Raw genomic sequence first — 25,636 nt, forward strand, 5'->3', positions numbered from 1 at the left:
GATGACACTTTGTTTACTACCACCTTTTATATACAGTTTATGTCCAGGCCTCATATGTCATTGGCTAATACAGTAAAAACCCACCCAAGAGGAGATCTATTAAGAGTAAAACTGATTAAAAAATAATAATAAGCATTTTTTTTCTTATCCTCTAACCTCTCTGGGACCCCCACGCACACTAATGAGAACTTTAATATTAAGATTATTTGTAATTATTTTAATTGCTGGAGTCGAAATTCTTTCCCACTGAGGTTTTATTTAGAGTGATTTTGACGCTCATTTGCACTGGGTTTTATTTAAAAAGATCCCCGGGGATGCTTAACTTTATTGACACACTGGGAACCATCTGTCGATCTTGGCTCACAGCGAAATCTGTTGACTCTGCGCTCTGGCACTAATTCGTCTGGAAATGGGGGCACATGTTAAAAGGGTTCCCTTCTCCTGGATGCTTGATAAGAGCACAGCGATGCGCGCGGAGCCTTTCACAAGCAGCTCACCCCGGGTTCGTCTGCTTTTAACTTTCTCGCAGCAGTGACGTCTAGATTGCGCGGGGGATTAAAGATTAGGGTCTGGAACAGCGGGCAGTCATTGCATAATTAACTCCACGCAGAGGAATCGAGTTATTCCTCAGTCGCGCTGGATACACTCGACAAAGTGGCACAACGTGGGCGGCGCGTTGTGGGGACGCTGTGCACCACCGCGGCGGCTCCGCGCAGGAGTCAGAAGCTGGATGGGAAGCCGGGCGGACGTTAGGCTGTAGCTCGGGGAAACCTGCCGAGCAAACCATGCGTGGAAAAGGAGTTTTAGTTCGTGGGCAGCTTTAAAGGTGCGATATTGTTTGTCGGAAGGTGCGCGCGTCTCCAGTCTGGATTCCGGTCCTATTCACGGAGGCAGCGAGTTGATTTCACGGGAAACCGACCCTACCAGAGAGGTGAAAGGCTGCTACACCCCAGCTCCGCAGCTCCTCATTAAATGATCCTGACAGTGTCTAACCTCTGACATTACCCGGACATCTACACCCGGCCACGCGGTTGTATGTTTTTTTTTTTTTTCTGGGTACAGTTCAGTCAGCACCATCAGAAAACTGCGCTGCTGGGTCTTTTTCCACTCTCAGTCACAGGGATAAAATACTTCAGTGAAGTAACAAGAAGACATTTAGTTCCACACATGGAAATTATGTGAAAAATAAAAGGCCTGGAAATGCGTCGCAAATGCTTTTATCTGCTGGAGGTAAGTTCTGCGTCTTTTTGCGCCTCCGCTTCGTCTTCTCGCCTTTGGACATTTAATTAAAACGTCCTAATAACAGCTCGGGGAAATCTGTGCTGTTATCGCTGATTGCAGCTGAGCACCGTCTTGATATGAAGGGTTTAACACTATCACCCCATCCAGATGTCGGGTTTGGATATTGTCTCTGTCTCAGATTGCTATTTAAAATTAATTTTCATTAAAGGGACGAGAATCCTGTTTGTCTGAACTAAAATGTTTTAACCAGGACTATAATCTCTCTCTTTTTTTATGTTTAAATATATAGTAATAGCACTTTGCGTCCTATGACTTTAACTAAGCGCTGAAGCTTTGCTGAAGCGTGCCGGTGCGTTTTTACCTGTAAACACTGAAACTTGAACCAGGACTTTGGGTTAAGGTGGCATGAGAAAAACGATCCCAATGGCACGATTCCACACCCTCTGAAACTGGAGCTCAAGCACTGGTGTAGAAAAGGGGCAAAAAGCGGATCTGGGACACATTTCTGAGATGAAACTGGGTGCTTTAATGCAGCAAGTGCACTCCTTTAATGTCGAAGAAGAAAAGCGAGCGCGGTGATGTTGAAATTTCTCCAGCCCCATAACGCTGAGATCTGATATCACTCATGCTGTGACCCCTTCATAGCAAAATGGAGAGCCAGCTGAGGCAAGAATAGGGACATGTGATTTGTTGCACTCACTTGCTGATGTTGTAGATGCCTGAGGTGAATTATTTCATCCACCTCCTGCCCATTGTGCAAAGTGCTGCTGCACTAAGAATAGTTAAGAATCCCGTGAGCCCTTTTTTAAAATCCCCCTGCTTTCTATTCGCGTCCCCATTGTTGTGATTTAAGACCCCACACTCACAGCAGCTCGCGTACTGAATGTCTGCTGAGGTCATAAAAGAACAAACACCGGACTGTGTGCAGCTTTAAGGTGCGTGGATTTCTGTGCTGGAAATGGGGCCATTTAACGGTGTGGAAAGTAAAAGTCATGCATGCAAAATTTGATACAGTTAAGGAGTGAAGTATTTGCGTAGTGCTGCCTTTGCACACTCACCTAAATCAGATTAATGTCTTCATTGTTTGCACTGAATTATAGATGGAGCCGATCAAATTTAGATGCAAAGCTGGGTGGCTGTAACTTCTCTTAAAATCTATTTTAATATATGTCATCACTTTTAGATACCCATCTGAGTTTGAGTAGGAAGCTGTTGGCAAGTACACCTCGAACAGGATGCCATCACAGAGCGATGTCACAAATCTACCCAACGCTCATGTGTTTGGACTGTGGGGAGTGTAGGGAGAACCAAAGATTGTATATAAAAGATGGGATGTATATTAAAGCTTCCACATTAGCATTTTGGCTGAAGCTGTGTATTCAGGTTTTTGGAAGCACGAGTTACCATATTTGAATAAAAGTATGGAGTGCTGATTCATCAGCTAATTCTCACTAGCTTGCTTAGCAGGCTGCATTCATAAACATCCATAAACTATGATGGCACAGAAACAGATACTGGCTCATTAGGGCAAAGTAACACACTAATACAATACTAGAAGTTTGCTCAACATTGATGCACAAACATCTCATCTGGTAAAATAAAGCAGGCTTTATTGTTGGCAGATCAATGAATTAACAGCACAAACATGGTGGAGAGGTCCAGTTTAAAGAGTCAAGTTAGTGGAGGTGATGACTAGCAGACACCAAAGGGTGGTCGGGTTGCAAACATGCTTTTAAATCAGTTAATGTTGGACATTTTCATATGGGAGTCTGTGGGGATTAGAGGCCATTAGAGGAACTGCACATTTGGCACCAATTCCGCTTAATTTTTCTCCAGAGGAGGTTGTTTGTTGGGTAGAACCTACAAGCTTTCCACAGAAAATCAGCAGCCAATCAGGAGCTTCAAACCAGGTATCCTCTTGCTGTTAAGGCTCTACTGAGCCGCCCTTCAGCAGGTGTAAGCTGTGACAGGTGTAATTTTGAGCTTCACAATGACAGATTTTTACTAAATGATTCAAAGTGATGACATAATTATGGTATCTTTATAACTAGAATGATAATAACTATTTAACTGCTTTGTTTACTGTGTTTTGTCTCATTTGTGGATTCTTACAAGTATCGAAAAATGGAGAGAGACAGAAGTCTGCGAAACACTGCATCACGTGAAACACGATCCAGAGATTAGAACGTTACGGTTATTGTGGGTACCTGTATGTGGCGACACCCTTATTACTGCCTGTTCTTCATAATAAACACAATAGATTCCACATTATGCTGCGCCATCGTTCATATACACCTCCACCTGTCTCCACCTGCTTTTATTTTGAGTAGATTTTTATCATTCATGCCAGAGCTGCCTCGTTCAGTCACGTTTGAGCGAGCAGCAGAAACATTCGAGCAGACATTTCGCAGGTGAACCACACCTCAAACCTGCTGCTGTTTTTTCGTGCTTCAGCATTTTTCCTCATGCTGGTTAATAAATCTCTGTCGAAAGCTGGTTTACGACTCTGTTGTCCTGCAGCAGATCCATGCCGGAGGACCCTTTAAAAGTGGAGACGGTATTCAGCTGTAGTGCAGCCAAAATGATTCTCTAAATTAAAAGGAAGAGGATTAAAAACTGAATTAGAGTAAATACTGGAGGCATTGATCCGTCACTTTGTTGGCAAGAGCAACTGTGAATCATTCTGAATAGACTGTATGCCATAGCACGAGATTGTTTGTATGTAGATACAATCTCAAATTTTAAAAAAAGGGTAAGAGGACTGTAAGCTGTAAAAAAAAAAGACTTTATTATGCTCAGTATATGCATGAAAAGAGGCATTAAATGGCACATGGGACCCAGGAAAGTCTGGGATCAGCAGCTTTGTGCCCGTCCTCAGGCATCCATCCCGAGCGTGCCCACTTGGGAAGCCTCTTCCTCCACTGTTTTTATGCAGCGTCCTCATGTGATGTGGATCATGTGATTCAAACAAGAAGTGGAGATTTGTTTGTTTTATTTTTTTTCTTTTGGGGTTTTTTTCAGTTCAGTGTCTGATAGAGTAAAATAAATGCTTCTGAAACATCAGTACATCACTGGCGGTATACTCTTTCATGCATATGGTACTGAAATACTGCTTTTGGGATTTTGTTAATATAATTTCTAAGGTGAGACATGCACCTGTCCACAGTGAACCCTGCCTCTTGTTCTGTGGCAGCTGGGCTACAGGCAGGGTAGCCACCCATTTAATGGTAAAAGTACTTAAAACAAGGAGGCTTTGTCATCTTTGTCATGATATAGTATCATCCTGATACTGTATTAAGTTTTTTACTTGTAAAGATGATTTTTATTGGCAAAACTAAAATAACATTTTTTTTAAAAACTGCAGTTTCTCTAGTGACCACTTGAGGCATGGTCCAAAAGTGAGTCAGTCCCTATGGAAGTTTTCCATGTGGCATCATACAGACATTGCTCAAGAGTTGTCTGCCATGTTAGATGTGATATAGCGTCCACTGATGGGGGGAAAAAGGTATATTCTTGGTTGCAAACCAGGGGCTTCTTGTTTATGATTACGAGAGGATTGTAGTGGTTCCCTGTAGTTTGCATAGAAGATGCCAACTTGCCTGCAAAAACGCGCTTCACACCAGTAGCCAAGCTGCAAAAACAAAAACAAAACCAAAAAAAGACAAAAGCAACAAAAAACACAAACAGATAATGTTCAAGTTCAAAGGTCCAACTTTATTGTAAGGGAAACGGTTTCCACTTGCCAGCAGTTGCATTTTCTCCTGCAGACCAGCGGTTACCAGAGGGTCGCTGACCGTCTCCAAGCCTGTGCAGATGAGTGCTGAATAATCAATTTCCCAGCAATTACCCCCAAACTCATCAGCTGATCAGGGAATACACATTTTTCCCGCTTGACTGGTGGCCGCCTTTGGCCTTTGTGGCATCATGTCTGCTAATTCAGTCACTAAAATTAACCTCATGAGCAAGTTTGTGGTTCTGGAGACTTTTTAAAATTATAAATCTTATTATTGTTCTAATAATAAAGCCTGCTGTGAGGTAAACAACAAGTCTGTGCTCCAGTTTTGGTTTTACTCGTCTGTTGCAGTTGTACAGTTTATGGATGCATAAACAGCGTCCAACCCACAGTGGAAATATGGCCACTTCTGAATGCAAAAAACAAAGTGATGTTGATCCCAGATGACAAATCAAGGCTTTAAATCAGTCAGTGGCTGAACCGTCTTCTGTAGCGCCCTCTGTGTGTCAAAGCTGGTATTAGTTTGCATTTTTTTCTCATTAATGTCTAAGGACTAGTGTTTAATGTTCACCTTTTCCTCTTTTAGTTTCTTGTTTGTCTTTGATGTTTCTTGTGCCATACTTATTGTCACTTCCTGTTTTATTTTGGAAAGTTTTTTATGTGTTGGTCTTCCTGTCTTTGTCTTTTTTCCCCACCTTTATAATATAGTTTTCTCCAAACTTGCTAGTTTCACCTTTGTCAAGTTATTCCCGTGTATTAGTCGGTAGTCCTGCTTCTTTTCTCCCCACTCTGATTGTTTCTTATTTTTTTTGCTTCTTGTTTACAGTGTGCAAAAATCCACCAAGCCACTCTTTTTTTTGTTTGGGATACTCATTCCTTCATCCTGAACCTGCGTCCTTTCCCTGAACTTTGGATGAACATTTCACACCAAGTGTTTGTGACTAATGACCCAAGCCTGTCCTTTACCTGAACCTCAATGATTTGATGCCATTTAATCGCACATAAAACGTGGAAAATGTGCACACATGACATACGAGGTGTGGGCCAGAAGCAGTGTGACATTTATACACAGGCGAGTGCTTACAGTAAAGGCCATTTAAGAGTATTTCTAAACTTTTTCAGAACCAAATATAATTTTCTAGAGAAATTAACAGAAGCTAAAACAGTTCATATGTATTTATGGCAAAAGTTGACTTTTTGCTGCCCTGTATTTGTAGCCAGTTATTAAGAGTTTCTTCTCCAGTTAAAGAAATTAATCATGGAACTGTGATGCTACAGAAAATAAAGTTTACAGACTGAGTATTTCTTTCACTTTGATTTGAAAAATCCTGCTGTTTACATCGTGTGTCAGTTTTTAATTAAATGGAAGGAGGTGGACGGTCAGTCTCTGCGCCCTGATACCTGCCCAGGACTCACTGAGCGTGAAACAGACGCAGCAAGCGACCCAGAAAAACCTTCTGTGAAATCTGGGCCACTCTAGTATTTTATATGATGTGACTTCATACAGTGCGAGTGCTTGACGCTGCTGTGACCAGCAGGTATGAATGTGCTTTTTATACAGGAAAAAAAGTGAAGATTTTTGATGAATTTAAAGCACTCTTTCCTCCATTTTTCTCTCTGAAGACGGGTGAAATGTTTAACGTTTCACGTGCTGTATTATTAATGGGGATGTTTTATTTACAGAGGAAATGAAGCATTGGCTTCACAGGTAATTGTAGCCACCCTCTTGGATCCGCAGGGATCAGCCTGTATGCCAAGGACAGCTGCGCAGAGATGTAACAGAGTTTGGGGTCACTCTGAGAGGCTGAACAAAATCAAAACTAATGATATTTTACAGTTTGTGTCTCTTCCGCCTCGTGTAAAAGGGTGCTGACAGATGCTGTGAAGTCAGCTGTGAATCAGCGGTTGGATGTCACCGGTGCAGAACTATTTTTTTTCTTGTTGTGTCGCCAGCCTTCATTATTTGGATGCTTTCCAGCCGAGTCAGTGGTCCAGGACGAAGGGATGTCAGTTTTCTTTGGATGAAATATTAATCCAAACACTGAATTCCACTGTGCTGGCATTTAACAAAGCCATAAATACAGGTTCTCCTGTTCTCCGTCCCAGAATAGAGCAGATGTTATCTAATGCTGTTATCAACTGTCGTCTCTTGAGACCCAGAGTCTGTAGATTTAAAGAAAAATCTGCATTATTCAGTGTTTTCACCTCCTGCATAGCTGAAAAAAGGCTGATAGTAGCGTGATCCAGTAACAGAAAGACTTTAAATTTAGCATCAAAAGTCTTTAAGAAGTCATTTCTTCGTATCAGTAAACATGAGATTAGTGGGCTGTGAGTGCAGATGATGAAATGCTCCAAATTTTGGGGGCATTTGCAGCTCTTAATTTATGCATCATCCACTCAAGGGACAGAAGGCAGTTACTGATTTTTAAAACAACACACAGAGACCATAAAGGTCTTCCACACTAATATGATTTTGTTTTAAAAAGCCCACTTCCTCTCATTCCTAATGCAATGAATACAGCTGTTTCCCTCCAAGCTGCTGGCTCTCGTGTTCAGGCATTTGTGAGACACAATAAAATATTGGTAAAGGATCCCACGTTTAGGGTGTACTCACACGAGCTAATGATACAGGAGCATGTTTGATCCCTAAAGTTCAGTTTGTTTTTTCTGATTGGATCTAATGGCAGATCTCGAGGAACTTGTTACATACAATGTTGTAAAAAAGTATTTTTCTCCTTCCTGATTTCTTAGATTTTTGCATATTTGTCACCTTACATATTTCAGATCATCACACAAATCTTAATATTAGACAAAAATAACCCAATTTAATACAAACCTACCACACCTGTGTGAAAAAACAGTTGCTTCCTAAACCTAATAACTGCTTGTCTCAGTTCTGGCAAGAACTCCAATCAAGCATGTGCGATAACTGGCAAAGAGACTTTCACAGCGCTGTGGAGGAATTTTGGCTCCCTCTTCTTTGCAGAATTGTTTTAATTAAGCCACATTGGAGGGTTTTCCAGCATGAGCCATACCAGAGCATCTTGTTCTGATTTTTAAGACTTTTGACCAGGCTACTCTAAAACCTTCACTATTTCGAGTCATTCAGAGTGCTCAACGAGTGGATCATTGTCCTGTTACATATCGAAGTCCTGAAGCAGCAAACAGCTCCAGGCCATCACACTTCCACCACCATGTTTGACCGTTGGTATGATCTTCTTGTTAGTTTTTATGCCAAATGCAACAGGATTGAAACCTTTCCAAAACTTCAGCTTTTGTTTCGTCGGTCCACAGAGTATTTTCCTAAAACTGTGTAAGGGCTCTCACTGTGGTTCACTGGAGTACCTCAGAAATGGCTTTGCAACCCTCTCCACACTGACAGATATCAGTGACTTTGTTTCTCAGCTGTATCTTTAGATCGTCGTATGATGTGCCGCACTTTAGTCGGGCAGCTTCTGTTTAAGTGGTTTCTTGATTCCACAGGTCTGGCAGTAATCAGGCCTGCGTGTGTGTGTGAAATTAAACTCAACCTCCAAAAAAATGCAGTTAATCATACAGTGAGGGACGAATCAAGAATTACCTTTTTGTTTCTTTACACTGGACCAGTTATGTTTGTTTAGCTTTTTTCCCTTTAAAAACTGACTCATCATGTAAAAACTGCATTTGTATTTAGTCTAAAATTTTAAATTTGTTTGAGGTAAAAACTTTTTCCCAGCTCTGTTCAAGCTTACTTCTTTTAACTGTTAGTAATACTTTATATTACAGAGTCACCTGCTGAGAACGGGAACTTTTTTGTGCTTTTGTGGAACTTTGGCACAAAAGTTTGCACACTTTGGTTATCCTGACCGAACTGACATCACCTCGCTGCATATCGTTCATATTGGTAGCATCTCCACTACATAACCAGCAGCAAGCTTATTAATTTCCTTTGGAGTGAAGCTAGCCGGATGCTGGTACTACGGGTCTTTCATTCTTTGCATCCTCCTCCTCTGCACTGGAGCCATGGAGCTGCTGTGCTGAGTGTCTGTCCTTGATCAAATGTGAAGAAGAGCTCTTTGCAGCTGACAGACACTTATTATCACCCAGGCACAATTTGCATTTCACTGCAATGTCGTTTTACTTTTCATCCACAAAAGCTTTCAGAGTGATGCGAGTGCTTCCGTGACGTGAAGGCTGTCCTTTCACTGACATTAGCACGCAGCTACCTGCTGAGGAAAAGGCGACAAATATACGTTTTCCCTTTTGTTTTGTTTTGTTGGACCAAAAAGACAGTGGAAGTGTGGGAAAATTATAAAAGCAATATATTTCCACATTTCTTATGCGAACTATGTGATTCCAGCCAGCCTTTAAACACTGAATCATCATTGGCTGACCGTTTGTTGTTACTTGGCCGCCTGCTTGACGTCCTTCCAGGACTTTATAGCAACGGAAAACTTGATCATGAGAAATGTTAAAATCATCTTTTTTATCAGAAAAGAAAATCTAGGATGAGCAAGAAACCCCAAAAACAAATATATCAAAAGCTCATACTCACAGCGTCATGTTGTCATTGGAGGACTGATAAAAATAGTCTTTGTACACGGAGTGAACTTTGTGTGGATGTTGTCACTGATTATGCTGCTAACATGTTGTTGGATTTGCTTTAAGTGACTCTGTTTGTGTCTTACTCCAGTCCGAGTACATAGTTGGTCCAACCTTTTTACCAGTAATTTAATTGAATTCAGTTTTATTTATATAGCGCCAAATCACAACAACAGTCACCTCAAGGCGCTTTATATTGTAAGGTAGACCCTACAATAATACATGCAGAGAAAAACTCCAAAATCATATGACTCCCTATGAGCAAGCACTTTGGCGACAGTGGGAAGAAAAAACTCCCTTTTAACAGGAAGAAACCTCCGGCAGAACCAGGCTCAGGAAGGGGCGGGGCCATCTGCTGCAACCGGTCGGGGTAGCAACCAACAGTATGTTTCTGTCTACATTGGGAAAAGGTTGGCTAACAGCTTGGCTGGACAGAGATGGTTAAAATCTTAAAGCATGTTTTAAACTCAAAATTGGGTTTAGAACTTCTCACTCCTGTTGCTAGCTAGTAAAACTAGGTTAGTTTACACTTTCTCAGGGAGGCAGACCTCCGGACCTGAGTTTGTGGGACGGTGCAGAGCTTCATATCATGAAACTACAAAATCCGTTTCACTCGGGCCTGATCTCCACATCCACACACGTCTTTATAAAAAAGTACTACACCAGCTGATATTACAGAGTATTATCCGGCCTTAATGGTAACAAAGTCGACTTGGATGTGGCAGAATAGGACTGCCAGATGTGTTGTGATGTTGATGTTTGTCAGTTGAGATGAGACACCGTTAGCTCGTGCTGCTCGTTGTTGATGCTGGGAGTGCAGAGGGCATTGAGTCAAAGCCCTCCGTCTAAGTGTCGCATCCTTTGAATTTTTATGGAAGGTTCTTAACATATCAGTCACTCCGAAGGCTGTTAGAGGCAAGGCGGTCATGCCATGTCTCCCAAGTTACATCACAATTCGCCAAAGCATGCTCAATAAAATCTTCTCAGTCATGAGTAAAGTTGTATGATTAATTATTAATTAATGTGTGCATGTCAGACCGAAAGAGCAGGACATTCTGATATTTGATTGAGTGCTTAAAGCTGACCTCTGTGACTCTCCTCTGTTTGCAGGTGTGTGCCATCATGAGCCTCCTGCCCTCAGCTTCGTTAGCAGATCTGACATGTGAAGCTCTGCTCATGCTGTCGGGGAACGTCTCGTGTAAGTTCTGAACAAACATCAGCTGGATTTTTATTACAGCAGCACGGCTACAGCAGCTGTTACAAGCTTTTAAAAGGCGCTCATTTCCCAGTACTGTCCAGCCAGTTTGTTCTAGCTGCTCCACTGTTAGTACACTTGAGATTGAATTGATTTTCAGTCTTTTCCATTTCATGGCCATAACCACTAAATGTCAAACCCTCATCCTCAGTCACAACTTCCCCCTTGTGGATATTGGAAAACCGTATTTTCCTACTATTTCGTTTCCTCGCAGACCTCTGCAGCACACCCAGAGGACTCACACAAGCATGCACAAATGCACAGGAATGATGTTCTTGTTATTTGCCCCAGGATATGGTCATAAAATCATTCCAGGTAACTCTTAACAGAGTAATGATAACGCTCTGTTATCATGCTGTCACCCTGCTCAGCTGAACGGATTTCATTCGCTTCATAATTCATCAGAAATTATCTGCAAAGGATATTAAATTATTATTTTTAATTATCTTTATTTGTTTTGGTAAATCTGTTAAGATGTTATTTAAATAAATTTTAATGAGATTGTGAAAAATGTTCATGACTCATTATCTGATGTCAACAGTCCAAAACCCAAAAATATCCAGTTTATTAGGCTATAAAATTATTAAACCAATAAAAGATCGCATGCTTAACTGGAATTATATGGGTTTGTTTTAATGGGGTTTTTTATGCAAACCACAGAAACAGAAATAGTAATGAAAATAATTTTATTTTTAAAGGTTTTTATAAATTATAAATCCAAATTTGTGAATTTTTTTCTCATGAAGTCGACTCTGTTCTCTGTAGAAACAGTGTTTTTTTAAACATAACATGACTACACAGTTATTTTCTGTCTTCTGCTTCTGCTATTTATGAACTGTGGATTTTGGCAAGTTGTCGCTCCAATCTTGGCCAATAGAGACATGTGTGACATTTTTAGTCCCGCGCCTCGAGATTCAACTCAGTGGCATGCAAAACTTGCGTCACATCCATATGTCACATGTCACATTCATATTTAGTTAACTGCTATAAAATTTTGTTTGGATAGGATAATTACGTTCATGCAAATTCTTTTTAATTGCAAGCATCTTCTATTTGGTTGCAGAAACAGGGGTTTTGCCAGTGGATTATCTCATTTTCAGTTCACGGCTGACAGACACAGGTGAAATCAAATGGGCCCAAGCAGTAAATCATATGTTAACCTGTTCAAATTTTCTATTTTCCATATGCAAAGAAAGAGAAGTAAATTCTGAAAACAGCCTGAGAGGTTAATGTGTGATTTTATGTAAGTAAGCAAGAATACACTCAACTACTAAGCAGCTACACTCTATTACACTCTAATAATACTTACATCACAACTCCACATCTGGAAAACTGGTACATTTTGTTTTTAAAATTCACCTTGCAAAGTCTCCAAAGTGCCACTCGAGCCTCTGGGCCCTGCGTTTGACATCCCTGATCGAAACAAAAGTACTGGGCCATATTTCTGAACCTTTAAATTCACCTGTTTTCAGTCCCTCAGGTGCATAAAATCCCCAACAATGCCATCTGCCTTTATTTGTGAAAGAATCTGTGAAATTACACGACGTCGTAATGGACAGAAATCTTGCAGCTGTGATCAGATGACACCCGAATCGAGTTTTAGCTTTTCTAGTCCACCCGCGTGTTTGAGAAATGCTGAGTATGACCCAAAGAGCTCCCCACAGTCAAGCATGGAGGTGGAAACATTATGCTTTGGGGCTGTTTTTCTGCTAAGGGTACGGGACGACTTCGACACGTCGAGGGGGCCGTGTACCGTAAAACCCTGGATGAGAACCTTCCCTCATCCAGAATCATAAAGGTCTGAAGATGGTTTATCCAGCATGACAATATCACCAAGGCAACAAAGGAGCAGCTAAAGAAGTCATACAGTTATACAGTGGCCTAACCAGACTTCACACCTCAAACCTGCCAAGTCATGTCATGCAAATCTATTTATAACTTTTAAATAATATGTGTGTTTTTTTCTGGATTTTTGCCCGAATCTCTTTTTCTTGTCATTAAAATGAAACTAGCAAAAAATTAGAGGCTGTTCATTCAGCAGGGGATCAAATAATTATTATTTCCCTCACTGTGTGTCAGCCTGTAACCTTTAAACGGTTAAAGTTACCCTGCTTTTAAAAATGTAAAACAAAATCCTTTTGTGCATTTGAACAAATGACCAGTGGCAGCTTTTATGCACTTTTCATATTTTACTTTGTTTCATTTTCTCGCCACACGTGGGTGTGAAAAGTGGTTTGGAAACCTCAAATGAAAGCATTAAAATTAAGTGTCACCTTTCCCCCTGCAGAACGTCCTTATCTCCGGATCCTTCTTATCTAATTCCTCTTGAGTTATTACAGGAGTAATAGTCTGACCCTCGGGGCATGTCTAGATTCATATTTGCTGCTACCGTCCCCTTATTGCTGGAGGAAAGGTCTGTCATCAGTGTTTACCGTTGCCCTTTCGTGCTCACCCTTTGTAGCTGTTAAGCTGAATCTAATGAGATTTTCATTGCCTCTTCTAAAATGAGCAAACAATGATAGAGGTTATTGATGAAGCTGTTTCTCTCTGGATTGCAGTGCAGTCCCTGGCCGCCACCTGGAACCAAACCCTGAGTAACGCCACAAGCCAGTGGAGCGGTGAGTTGAGACGCGTGTGAAACCGATTCCCCGCACACTTACTGCAAAGCCAAGTTGTTGTTAGATACCCCGCAAGGGGAAAACAAGTTTGATCGGAACTCAGATTATAAAGGACTAACATCAAAGAGGAAAACAATGCTGGAAATAGACGTGGCGTAGTGCCACAGGAGACGACGTTCAGCTCGGCAAAGCACAGGAGTAATCATTAAATCCTGTGTACACAAACAGCTCATTCTGATACCATATTTGTTGCCAGGATCTTTGGAGCATTATCTGGATTTCATGACATCTATATGCGGTTATGAAACATGACAGGAATGCGTGCATGTCCGTGTCTGACGCTTTTCTGTCCCCGCGCTTCAGGCTCAGGAATCTACTGTGAAACCTCCATCGATGGGATCGGCACCTGCTGGCCCAGGAGCAGCGCGGGGCAGCTGGTGGCGCGACCCTGTCCTGAGATGTTTTACGGCGTCCGGTACAACACCACCAGTAAGTCAATAAGCTGTCACCTCCTGCCCGCCTGCCTGCCTGCAGAAAACAGCAAACCCAGACACAACTGATTCGAAACATGATTTAATACGATCCCTACACCCTGCTTCGCCCTACCCCCACACTCTACTTTCCCTTGGGCAAATCCTGTTTGCGTAATTGTTTATACAGAAATTAGCATGAGCATACAAATTAGCAAAAGATGCAGAAAAGAGAAAAAAAGTGTACACAAGTGCAGATAACACACCATGAAGTGTCAAAGCTCAAAACAAAACATGACGAGGCGAGGCGCGGCGAGCACCCGCTGTGAAAAATGATGCTTTTGTATCAGGACTTAAATGATTCCAAAAAAAAGAAACAGAGAGAAAATCTAAAGATAAATCACCGCTGTCTGAGACGCTTAAGCCTATTAACTCTCCGGGACTCGACAATTGATTGTCTTGTTTGTTTTTTTTCGTCTTGGAAAATTAATAAAATGCTAAAAAATGAAACTACAATTTACTTTGTGGCCCATTTGCATATAAACTATTGTTGTAATTTAAAAGGCTTTTTGACAGTAGCAAGAGAGACTGGCGGGATTAAATAAAAAAAGGAGGGGTTAAAACAATGGAAACATCGAGGAACAGGAGGAAAATTCGCCTGCCGCAGTTTAGTCTTCATATATTTCCACAAAAAAACTGAAGCCTGGCTTCAAGAAGTGACTATTTATGCACAGTGTGTCTAAATCAGATAGAAGAGGTGGTTCATGTTTCTGCCAAACTATTCTTCAGCTCATCCTTAAAAAAGTTTCTTCTAAGGTCAAACTCTAAGTGCTGATAAAACACTGTTTGCCCTTAACTTATGAGTTAGGAGGTTGTTTATGTTGTGGCCCTTTGGGAGCTGTCAGTCAAACTCGTGCCACTCAGAGGAATGGAGCCCTCGGCAGCATTCCTAATGTATCTTCAAAGATTTTTTTCAGCAATTTAAGGGTACAGAGCCCTTATTTAAACAGTGAAGCCTCAAAAATGTGAAGCTAGGCTGCAGCAACAATCAGAGATTAAGATCGTGAAACCGTTTAGTTATTTTCCCTGCAGGATCATTTTTTTCCCAGATAGTGTGAGAATACTTGCTATTATCTTCCTAAAACTCAATGTTGCATGTTTAAAATTGCTAATTTTCTGCTACAAAAAACCACAAACCACAAGTATATTCAGCTTTCTGTCATAAATGACAAAGAAAAATGTGTACGTGCGTTGCATTTGTACTTGTTTTGTAATTGTGACTTTTCTCAGAGGCCCTTTCTCCGCTAACTTCAGCCATAATCACTCGTTTTTAACACTTTATTGGATATTTTATCACCGCAATGAAGGCATTTCTAGTGCAAACAAGGTCACAGTGTTTTCAGCTTGACCAAAGACTTTAACCCTTTAGCATTCACACATATTGAAAGCTTGAAAAGCATTTTCCAGTGAAAATACTCTGCAGCACGTAGTGATTTGACATGTGTGTTCCCTTGTGTTGTGTGCCCAGGACCATTAGCTGCTGTGGGTCTTACATCTCGAAGGGGTTTACAGTTTGAATCATGAGGCTTTGTCCTGTTTGTGCTTTTTTTGCCATTCAAAGTACGACAGCAGGACCTGTACCGTTGGATAACCTCCCAAATAATAACACAGGTCCCACTGAAGTTTCCCAGTTTCTTGAATCAATGAGGAAATTTTGCTTCTGCACGATGTGAGAAATCCTAAAATTGACATAAATGCTCATGCTTCGGTCTCTCAAACAACAGCAGTGCTACCATTAAAACTTCTGCACAATAGACCAGACGAGGTAGGGCGTCAGTAAAAATCCATGTCTGCTTACTGGAGCCATCTAATGTCACCTGGAGGCAGACTCAAAAATATGTGGAACAGCTAGTAATGTGGGCTACTCTTGTTCTAGTTTGTGTGGCTGTTGGCACAGACTGTATGTAAAAGACAACAGGAAACCTCTGGAGCTTAAAAATGAAGCCAAAAAGAACCACAGTTCCATTAACGGCCACTTGAGGAAGGCTCCAACAGCGAGTAAGACCGCTGTGTTAAAATGTCCAACTTTACAGCACAAATAAACATCTTTATTGCATCATTGCATCAACTCTGGGAAAGTTGCTTTTCTATAACAGTATCCACCTGCATACTAGAGTTGATTGGTAGGTTACCTGATGCCTCAGACTCTGCACGGTCTCATCTACTACTTCAAGTCATTAAACTGGCCCTCTCCACAGTGCTGTTTGTGTGTTTTGGAGCTAATACAGTGGCTCACTCGGTGGTTCAGATGGCGCAAGAAGTTCTAGAAGGTGGCGACTTCTCTGGTTGGAAAAAAGAAGCGTGGTTGTACAGACGTCTACGGACAACTTCCCCTGGCACCATCGCACTGTGACCTCTGTCAGTCACTAGTGTCAAGTTTTATTGAATTTACCATGAATTTCATGTTTGCAAGATTAAATTCAGAGCAGATTTTTCTATGCTTCAATAGCTGCCTTTTCTCAATGTCTAGTCTTTGTTGAGTGGCTCCAAGATGTAAGTTTGAATGTAACCTGGATGAACAAGATGAATCAAAGCATTCTTTATCTAGAGGAGAGAAAGAAAGGCTAGAAATAATATACCACTCCTGATCACTAGCTCTTCAGTGCATTTCTCATCCTGATGTACTAACTGAGCCTGACATTGACCTGAGAATAGTTTCAAACAATAATAATATTAATAATAAGCTTTATTTATACAGCACCATTCAAAGGAAAAGTTGCAAAGTGCTTCATGAGACAAACGGTGATATAAAGTTTTAAAAAAGGTAAAGGTGAAACAACATTAGGTCAGTAATGAGGTCACGAGCTTAGTTTCAGACGGTGTTTTCTACTCTCGGCTCTGTATGATGTCAAAGAGAGTGGCTATCCCTAATATGGTCATCTCAGGCATACGGCTCCACCTACTGTTCAAACCTTTCTGTTTATGGGTTTCAGCCAATCAGAAGAAACTTGTCTTAAAGGGGTGGAGCTAGAACAGCTTGTTTCATACAGAGGAGTAGCACCAAGGCCCCATTTAAGAAAGAAAGAAGATTTTGTGAACTGTAACTCATGCAAGCTACTTGAGTCCATGAATAAAATATGGAGTTTGAATTGAATTCAGCATAATGAAAATTTATACCTTCAAAAGCACTATATTTTTATGATAAAATAAAGCACACAATTTAAGCCAAGTTATAAAGAATTAAACAAGTTTTATAATTAAACAGATCTATATTTATTTAGTGTTGCGCTTAAAGACTGTATATGAGCATGTCTTATAAATATTAACTATGATTTACTGGGTGCAACAATACGCATCCCGGCAATTATCCTCATCCAACGTGGATCAGCAGCCTGTGATGTGTGCTGGGACACTGCGGCACTCTGAAGGTAACACAGACCTTCAGAGACATACAGTAAACACAAATAGCTAAATTTATGAGATGAAAGCCTGCATGTTTCTTGGTAATTTAAAGTCTAAACCTCCCACAGGATCCAGACAATCCATTTGAGAGAGAAAGCGAGCCGCGCTGCAATTCAGCCGAGGCCCGCCAGTAATTTGACACTGCGAGGTTCATTTCACCTTCAGGATTAACATAATCTCCATTGAAGTGTAGCCTAAAAGCCTAAAAAAGACCGGCCATCAGCTGACTACGCCAGCGAAGGTCAACAGTGGAGGAAGCGTTTGTGGATGAAGCTGAAAGCTGTTCGGGATGCAGGGTGATGACACAATGCTGATTTTAAGTTTCATTAAATCCTCTGCGATAATATGAGCAAAACAGACGACAGATAAAGTCGGCGTGCTATAATTTGAGGTGTATTTTTAGCGTGAATGCATTATTAATCAGTATTGATTGCTGATTTTCACAGCGGAGGTCAGCAGAGATACTCGAGCTGTTTGCTGTCCTTTCGTTATGCACAATGGGTTGTTGATGTGAGAGATAAACGCTCCCTGCGACCTTAAAGACTCCTGTCAGGCGTCAGTTAAGGACGTTCTAATTCTCAATTTTCATTCAGGCTCGTACAGTCACCACTTTGAGCTGACGCTGGCAGGTCGCTGGGATGCTGTAACTCTGAGGCCAGGGCTAAAAACTTTCCTTCACTGTAACTTTACTCAGAAAACACCCAAATTAAAATGTGATGGAGCTCAGTAATCAAGAAGCACACGTTACTTCTTTTATTCTTGAGTAGCTTTGCACAAATAGTTATTTTTTACTCCTCATTTCATCCACTATAAGCTTTTTTTAACACCTCCTCTTTAAGCCATATTTAATCTGATTGGCTGGCCCTTAAAGGTTTGAACAGCAGGTGTGTGGTACTCCAGAGCCAAGTGTAGAAAAAACTGGCTGAAATTGAGTGTTTGGAGCAGCCCGAGCTTTCAGCTCGCAGGGTTAATTCTGCATCCATTGTTGTAAAAGTATAAATATGACAAAAAATAAGGAAAAGCATAACACATGGTTGTGTTATGAGGAGACATGTTTTATCCAAAACACAATGTTTTCCTGAACTTATAAAAGTAGTTTTTAGTGCCCAAAAGCAAATAGTAAATTAAACACAGCACTGACTCTCTCTAGCAGTGGTCTTATCTGCAGAAGGACTGTTGCCCGAGGATGAGAACACACTGGACAAGCCTTTGTTTTTGCACTTGATGGACTCAGTGTGAAAACTGTGGACATCTATTTACCATACCAGCGTAGCTAACAAGCACAAACACATTTACATGCTGCTGAAGAGAACTGCTTTGAATATGATAAAAATCTCCGTAATTATAGAGAACATGTGTTGAAACCACCAGTCAGAAACATGCATGTTTGGTTAGTTTGTGATTCTAAATTGGTTGTAGGTATGCAGTTTCGAAATGTATCTTCATGTATTTGACGTGTACCTGTCCAGGGTGTACTCCACCTCTCACTGTCTGTCATCTGGCTCTAGCTCTACAGTGACTGTGATTTGGATAAGCGGCGGGCACACGGGGTAGCAACTGGTCAGTAACTGCCTGGTAAACACTTGTCACTGGGAAAACCAATTTTACCCAGCGACACACATCCACTTGCCTACAAAACAAGAAATACAAAGAGGTACATGATGCTGCACTGAAAGGCTCCTACATGGTGCTCTGGCAGCAAGCACACTGCAACTTGTCTGCAAACACTTGCAGACTTCTCACTTAGCAGCAGTGAAACTGTGAAACCAGAAACATTTGCAGTCACTGTAAAAGTCACACCTTGTGAAACACGGTGGTTTCAGCAGTGAGGCACAGCTTTTACGTCAACTTTATCCATTTCTGGTTTGCATTGCTATTTTTTAAATTTCACCAGAGCTCATTGGCTAATTAGCAAGCGTTTTTATCTCCCATGCAAACCACAGGAAACGCAGCAATACAGTGACAACAAGCAACCTCTTGCAACTACTCACCAACCATTCAAGTACACAAGTCTCCTTATAGGTGTCCAGGCAGCGAGACAGGATGTGTAAAATGGATGGAAAACTTATAACTTAATAAAAGAGATGCCTTTAATTCATCTATTGTCAGGATTTCCAGCTTATAGACACAGCCAAGTCTCATAGCAAAACATGAAATAATAAAATAAATGATCTTGTTTGTTTATCTTCATGGTATTCCAGGATCTTCAGGATGGACCTGATGTATCCTCAACTTTAACCAAATCATTTATTAAATGGCAAGTAGCATATAATTAATTGAGTTATTAATGTATAAAAAAATGAAGTATAAAAATCTGTTACGTGTGAGATGCAAATCCACGTCTCTATGATTTCCTCCCTCGCCAAACTCCCCCAACCAGATGTGGACTTCTTTTTTACCATTTAAAAGTGGAAACTATGACGTTTGCGTACACAGACACGAATCAGGACACATGAGACGAGACAAGTGAAAAATTGTGTTAAAGGACAAAAACGTAAGGGTGGGAAATTTGCATTCACAAGCCAAATCCATGTCCCAAATAACAAATGAGTGGACTGGAGGTTGTGACTGCTGCACATTTTACTGAGAGGAGTGAATTTTGCCATGATATAAAGTGCTCTCTGTTTCTGGCCATGAGTGTTGCTCCTCTCCTAAATATAAAGGTCAGATCTTTTCATTTGCCTGAAAGCAAACACACTGAGCTGTAATGGCACCAGTTAGTTTCATCGTCCTGGAGGTCGTAGTAGATTTTGGGAAGATGTGCGTTTTGATGTGGCCGAACACTCATTTAATGATCACTGTTGCCCCAAAACTTTTCACTTTTTCCATCCATCATGAAATCATTCTAGCTGAAGATATAAAAGCGAGATCAGGATTATCCCAGTGTGAGAATTACAAATCCCGTGCTCATGCATATATCACGGGTTTAGTGTCTAATGATAATTTCAGCACATTCCAGGGAGTAAATGAAGCGCCTTCTTTTAACCACGAGCACATGTAAGATGTTATGAATGGGACTTGGATTTCTTACAGGAGCTTTTACAGCTGAGAGAACGAGGTGTTTTGTGGAGGCGTCGAAAAGCGTTGCCTGATATTTACGAGCGCTCGACGTGGCCGTGAATCAAAATAGTAACCAAAGAATGTGGAGATGCAGGCTAAAACAGCCTGTTACAAATTTGTTCCACTACATTTCATAGTTAGATTTACTGCCACCCCGATCTCTATCAGTTCTTCTGTTTCTGTGTGCTGCTGTTTAACATGTCCTGAGCTTCAGCCTCTCCTTGTATCAGAGGACACGACTGCAGAGACTCAAATTTGGGGATTATGCCTGACAGGAAAATGTCTCGGGGTTTGTAACTGTGACAAAGTTTAAGAGAGATCAGATCTGAAAAGATCAGCTTGCACCATCTGTGGTCGATAAGGTCCAGTGCAGCTACGGAGCCTTTGCTTAAGCTGCAGAGTTTACAGCTGTTTATTCAGGCTTGAGACTGAATCCACGCTCTGCCTGGGTTACAGCGAAAGAGACACAAGTTTGTAGTTTTTTCATTGTTAGTCTTGTTTTCTGTGCTTTACAAAAAAAAGAGTTAAATAAAGAAAAGTAGCAAAGGGTAGAAATGTGCTTAGTTTGAGCAGAAATTTTTCAAACTAAGCATGTGACTCGCAGCAAACCTAAACTCACCCTATCCACACTTAATATAAGGATCTCTATGGTTTGTTAAATTCACATTTACTGATATATAAATAACTCTTCAGACGCCTAGAAGCTCAGTTTCAGTGAGTTTTTTATACCCTGTTGTTTTGTATATTGTCAGTAAGAGCAGATATCACCAATATTATCATATCAGGCGCATAGGCGCAATCGTAGAAGCCCCACCTACCTGCGGGTCAGCCAATCAGAATAACATTTGCTTAAAAATGGAAAGAGTTTATTTCACACTGAAGAAGAGTTAGGCGGTTCCACCGTGGTCCAGTGTGATATAAACAAGGATTACTTTGAACTGTGAATCATGCAAAGCTGCTCTAGCAGAGTCCAAGCATGAAAACACAGACTGGCACCGTAAAAAGGTTTCCACCATCTGAAACATGAGGCTTTGTGGTTTCAGATGATCTGGAATCAGGGTTAATGCTACTTCAAAGATGGCAGCAGGTTTTTAGAAAATGTTTTTAAATGTCTGGAAAATGTTGTTAGAATTTACAGGGTGTTTTAGTACATAAATTAAAATAATTAACTACCCATTTGGTCAAAATGTGACTAAAATCATTCACAACCCCCCAAAATCTTTGAATTTCAGTTATTTAAATCTGGGTTCTTATTCTTAGCAGCAGTAGAATTTAGAAGACTGCTAAATCAAAATGTCATCACCTTTCAGTGTTTCACTTTGCACTCTTGGTTTTTGATCATTTTTCTTAAAGATTTTTATTGTATTTTTATTTTGTTCAAGGTGCTACTTTGTGTGATTCTAAAGAATAAGAATAATAATAAAAAGAATTCAATGCATGTAAGAAAATAAGTCATATTTTCCAACCACCAAAAGAAGAAACGAGGTCTGAGTGCGATCACAGTGAAGTATATCTTGGCATGGGAAGGAGCAGTAAGTGGTATTGGGGCAGTAATAAGTGGCTTTAGGTGAAGACGAGGGCAACGGTGAGTCTTGAGTGGGCACTTAAAAGCCTGAGTGGATGTTCTGCTGTCCTCAGATCCAGAGGGAGATTATTCCAGAGTTCAGGTCCACGAGTGCAAAAGTCAGCTTCCCTGTTAGTCTGAGTTACGGGTACAAAAAAAGATCTTGGCTACATTTCAACCGCAGATCAACACCAGTGCCAGAGACTAATCCAGGAAAAGATTTACAGACAAGAAAAAAGGGTCTTAAACTGGAAGTTACAACAGTGATGTTGATTCTTTTCTCTGCTCCAGTTACAGATAACACAGCGGGTCATGAACCGGACTCAAAAACCACAATATTAAGGCTGCTATGCAGCAAACTTGTCCTCATCCTGACCCATTTGGATGAGACGATCAGAACAAAACTGTATTCAGAGCAGATTACCCAGAGCAGGCAGCCGAATGTGTGTGTGTGTGTGCGTGTGGCTGATCAACGCCGACAAAAACAAAACCAAAAACACTACGCAGAAGTAATCGTGACATGTATTGTGACGCAGGGTTGAACATGTCCCTGCTCTGAATAGCAGCACTTCTATGAATCCAGGGCTGAGGTACCCGACTGGATTTCCAAAATTAGATGGTGACAAATCGCAGAGTTAAGTTGCTGAGCCAGACAGAAGGAGCGGATATGTATGGTTCCTTTCACTGCATCATTTTTATTCATCAAACTGATTATATTAGGCCAGATGAATAAATCGCTGGCAGAAGTCTTAACCCTTTCATTCTCAGTGGCCATTGTAGAGAGTACCTATTCTCTTATATACTGTTATAATTGTGGAAGTTTGTATTAAACAGTTAGAAATAATGTCAGAGTATGTAAAAATAGTGAGCCAAACATTCAGGTTTCAAACTGCTTTTCTGCTTGTGGCTCTGTGTGATGTCAGTGAGAGTGGATAGATCATGCAAAGCTACTCTGTGAGAAAACATGCAGCTAGGAATTAGCATAATGTGTGCACTTTAAAGACTAATTTTAGATTTTTTACACACACGCACACAAAGAAAGGCTGCAGGAGCTCGTGCCAGCAGTCATGATGTATGCTTTTTTATCCAGCTGGTCATTTTTCTGAGTCCCTACAACGCAAACGCTTAGTTGCAGTCATCCATGGAGCCACAATTAACAAATTAAAGGGAATTCAGCCAAAAATCGTACCAAAGGAGTTGTACCAGCTTGTGTGCAGACACACAACAAAGCAGAAATTACTGTGATGAGTTCCTGTTGGCCTTTAAAGGAATGAAAATTTTAACTGTAAACATGAAAAAATGAGATGTGAGACCAAGACTGGATACAGGAGATTCAGCATAGCCCACAGACACAGCCTTTGTTAATTTATCACTTAATTAATCCATATATATAGATATTTGTGTTTGCTTTTGTCAGTAGCTTAAAAAGACTAGATCTACATTTTTATACAAACTTGAGTTGTACAAAAATGACCTGCTAAAGTTCAAACCCAGCATCAGAATGAGAAAGAAAGGAGATTTCAGTAACTTGGAGTGGCTGTGGGTTTGAATATTTCAGAAACTGCTGATCGGCAGCACACAGCCATCTCCAGGGTTTACAGAGAAAAGGAGAAAACATCCACTGAGCAGCAGTTCTCTGGGTGAAAATGTCAGAGGTCAGAGGAGAATGGCCAGCCGGCTTCGAGCTGATAGGAAGGCAAGAGTAAGTCACATATCCACTTGTTACAGCCACAGTATGCAGAAGAGCATCATGTTAAACCCTACAGCAGCAGAAGACCACACTGGTTACCACTCATGTCAGCTAAAAACAAGAAACTGAGGGTACAGTTCACACAGGCTAACAAAAAACTAGATAAGGGATGACTGGAAAATGTAGGCTGGCGTGATGGTGGCATAAACAACATCAAAGCATAGATCCTTAATGATTCAGGCTGCTGGCTGGTGTAATGATGTGGGGACAATTTGAGTCTCTGAGCATCATTTAAACGCTGCAGCCTACCTGAGTATTGTTGCTGACCATGTCCATGCCCTTTATGACCACAGTATACCCATCTAATGATGGCTGCTTCCAGCAGGATGTCACAAAGCAGAGATATTCTCAAAGCAAGTTCGTTGTACTGAAATGGCCTCCGCAGTCACAGATCTCAATCCAGCAGAGCGCCTTTGGGATGTGGTGGAACGGAGCTTTGCCTGATGGATGTGCAGCCAACAAATCTGCAGTAACTGTGTGATGCTATCATGTCAATATGGACCGAAATCTCTGAAGAATATTTCCAACACATGTGCCACAAAGAACCGAGGCGGTTCAGTTACTAGTGTGCTTGTACCTGAAGCAGTGGCTGGTGGATGTATTTGTCATCTGGGGCATGGCTGGATATTTAGAAATTTACCACAGCCAACTGTTTTGGATGAACAGTGAAATAATGAGAACGACGGCTGTTTTGTAACAGGTTTTTTTCTCATCATCTTTGTGCAGGTCACACTGTGATCTGGAAAGATTTTTATAGGTCCATCTTATATAAAACTCTTTTTTTTCACCCTTTTTCCTCTGTCTGTATTTACCATGTGCTGCTGATCAGATGGCATCATGGTCCATTTCCTACAGCCTACATGACATTTGAGCTGCATCCAGATGATGCCGCGTAACCTGTAAACATATACATGTTATGTTCTGTCCCAGGTTGACGTGTTTGGCCTGATTGCAGAGGTGACTGATGCACTGCATCTGCACTATATCGAGACCCGTTTGCCTTAAGGCGCTCGTGTCACTTTATTACACGTCACGCCGTTCAAGATGGCTCTAATAAAATCTTGGTCTCCATCTTTGTCAGACACCACAAAATTAATTCAAGCCTGTGAGGTTGTGAAAAGTGGAGCCAAACATGACGAGTTTTTATCATGTTTTGAAATCTGATGCTTGAAATTGCCTCCATCATATACAGCTGAGGTCAGAAGTTTACATATACTCACTTTGGGCGTGAATGTCATGCTAATTTCTTTGAGCTGTTGTTTTTGACTGTGTCTGCAGTAATGACTGTACCGCAGATAAAGGTTTTTAACAATCTTTTATTAGTCACTGACTCAGGAGACTCAGCTGTGCCTTTGCGTTTGTACCTGACAGCTGCCTTTGATACTGCTGACCACAACATCTTGATCTCGCAACTGGAGCATTGCAGGACCAAGGCCATTAGAGTGGTTCAGGTCCCATCTGACAGGACTTTCTCTGTGAGCTTTGGAGATTTTATCTCTTCCTTAGCTCCCCTTTCTTGTGGTGTTCCCCAGGGATCTATACTGGGACTAATTTGATTCTCTATTTATATGTTACCTCTAGGTCTAATTTTTAGAAAATATAACATTTCTATCCATTCATACACCGATGACACTCAGCTCTATCTTCAACTGAAGAGACGCTGTTCTGCTACCTTACTTCAGTGTCTTGGTGAAGTTAAATCCTTGATGGCCTCTAACTTCCTTAACTTTAATGAAAACAAAACTTAAGTGATAATTTTTGGACCAAATGGCAATCCCAGCACTTCTCATTTTAACCTGCACAGTCTTGAGCCTTTTATTAAGTCGCACACCAAAAATTTGGGGGTGATATTTGACAGCAATTTCAAACTGAGGCTTTTATCTAAGATGAAATCATTTTTA

At 41.0% G+C, this 25,636-nt stretch overlaps 1 protein-coding gene across 1 annotated transcript in view; it reads left to right on the forward strand.

Annotated features, from left to right (window-relative positions):
* The first annotated feature begins 380 nt into the window (after positions 1 to 380).
* LOC100696279 (corticotropin-releasing factor receptor 1) overlaps positions 381 to 25,636 on the forward strand; it is a 93,336-nt gene continuing 68,080 nt past the window's right edge. Inside the window, exons 1-4 of the mRNA XM_005453701.4 lie at positions 381 to 1,230; positions 10,667 to 10,754; positions 13,370 to 13,429; positions 13,793 to 13,918. Of these exons, the coding sequence (XP_005453758.1) occupies positions 1,201 to 1,230; positions 10,667 to 10,754; positions 13,370 to 13,429; positions 13,793 to 13,918 (304 nt within the window). The 5' untranslated portion in view covers positions 381 to 1,200. The remainder of the gene's footprint in view (positions 1,231 to 10,666; positions 10,755 to 13,369; positions 13,430 to 13,792; positions 13,919 to 25,636) is intronic.

Source organism: Oreochromis niloticus, linkage group LG8 (genome assembly GCF_001858045.2).
Source record: "Oreochromis niloticus isolate F11D_XX linkage group LG8, O_niloticus_UMD_NMBU, whole genome shotgun sequence".
Classification (NCBI taxonomy): Eukaryota; Metazoa; Chordata; class Actinopteri; order Cichliformes; family Cichlidae; genus Oreochromis; species Oreochromis niloticus.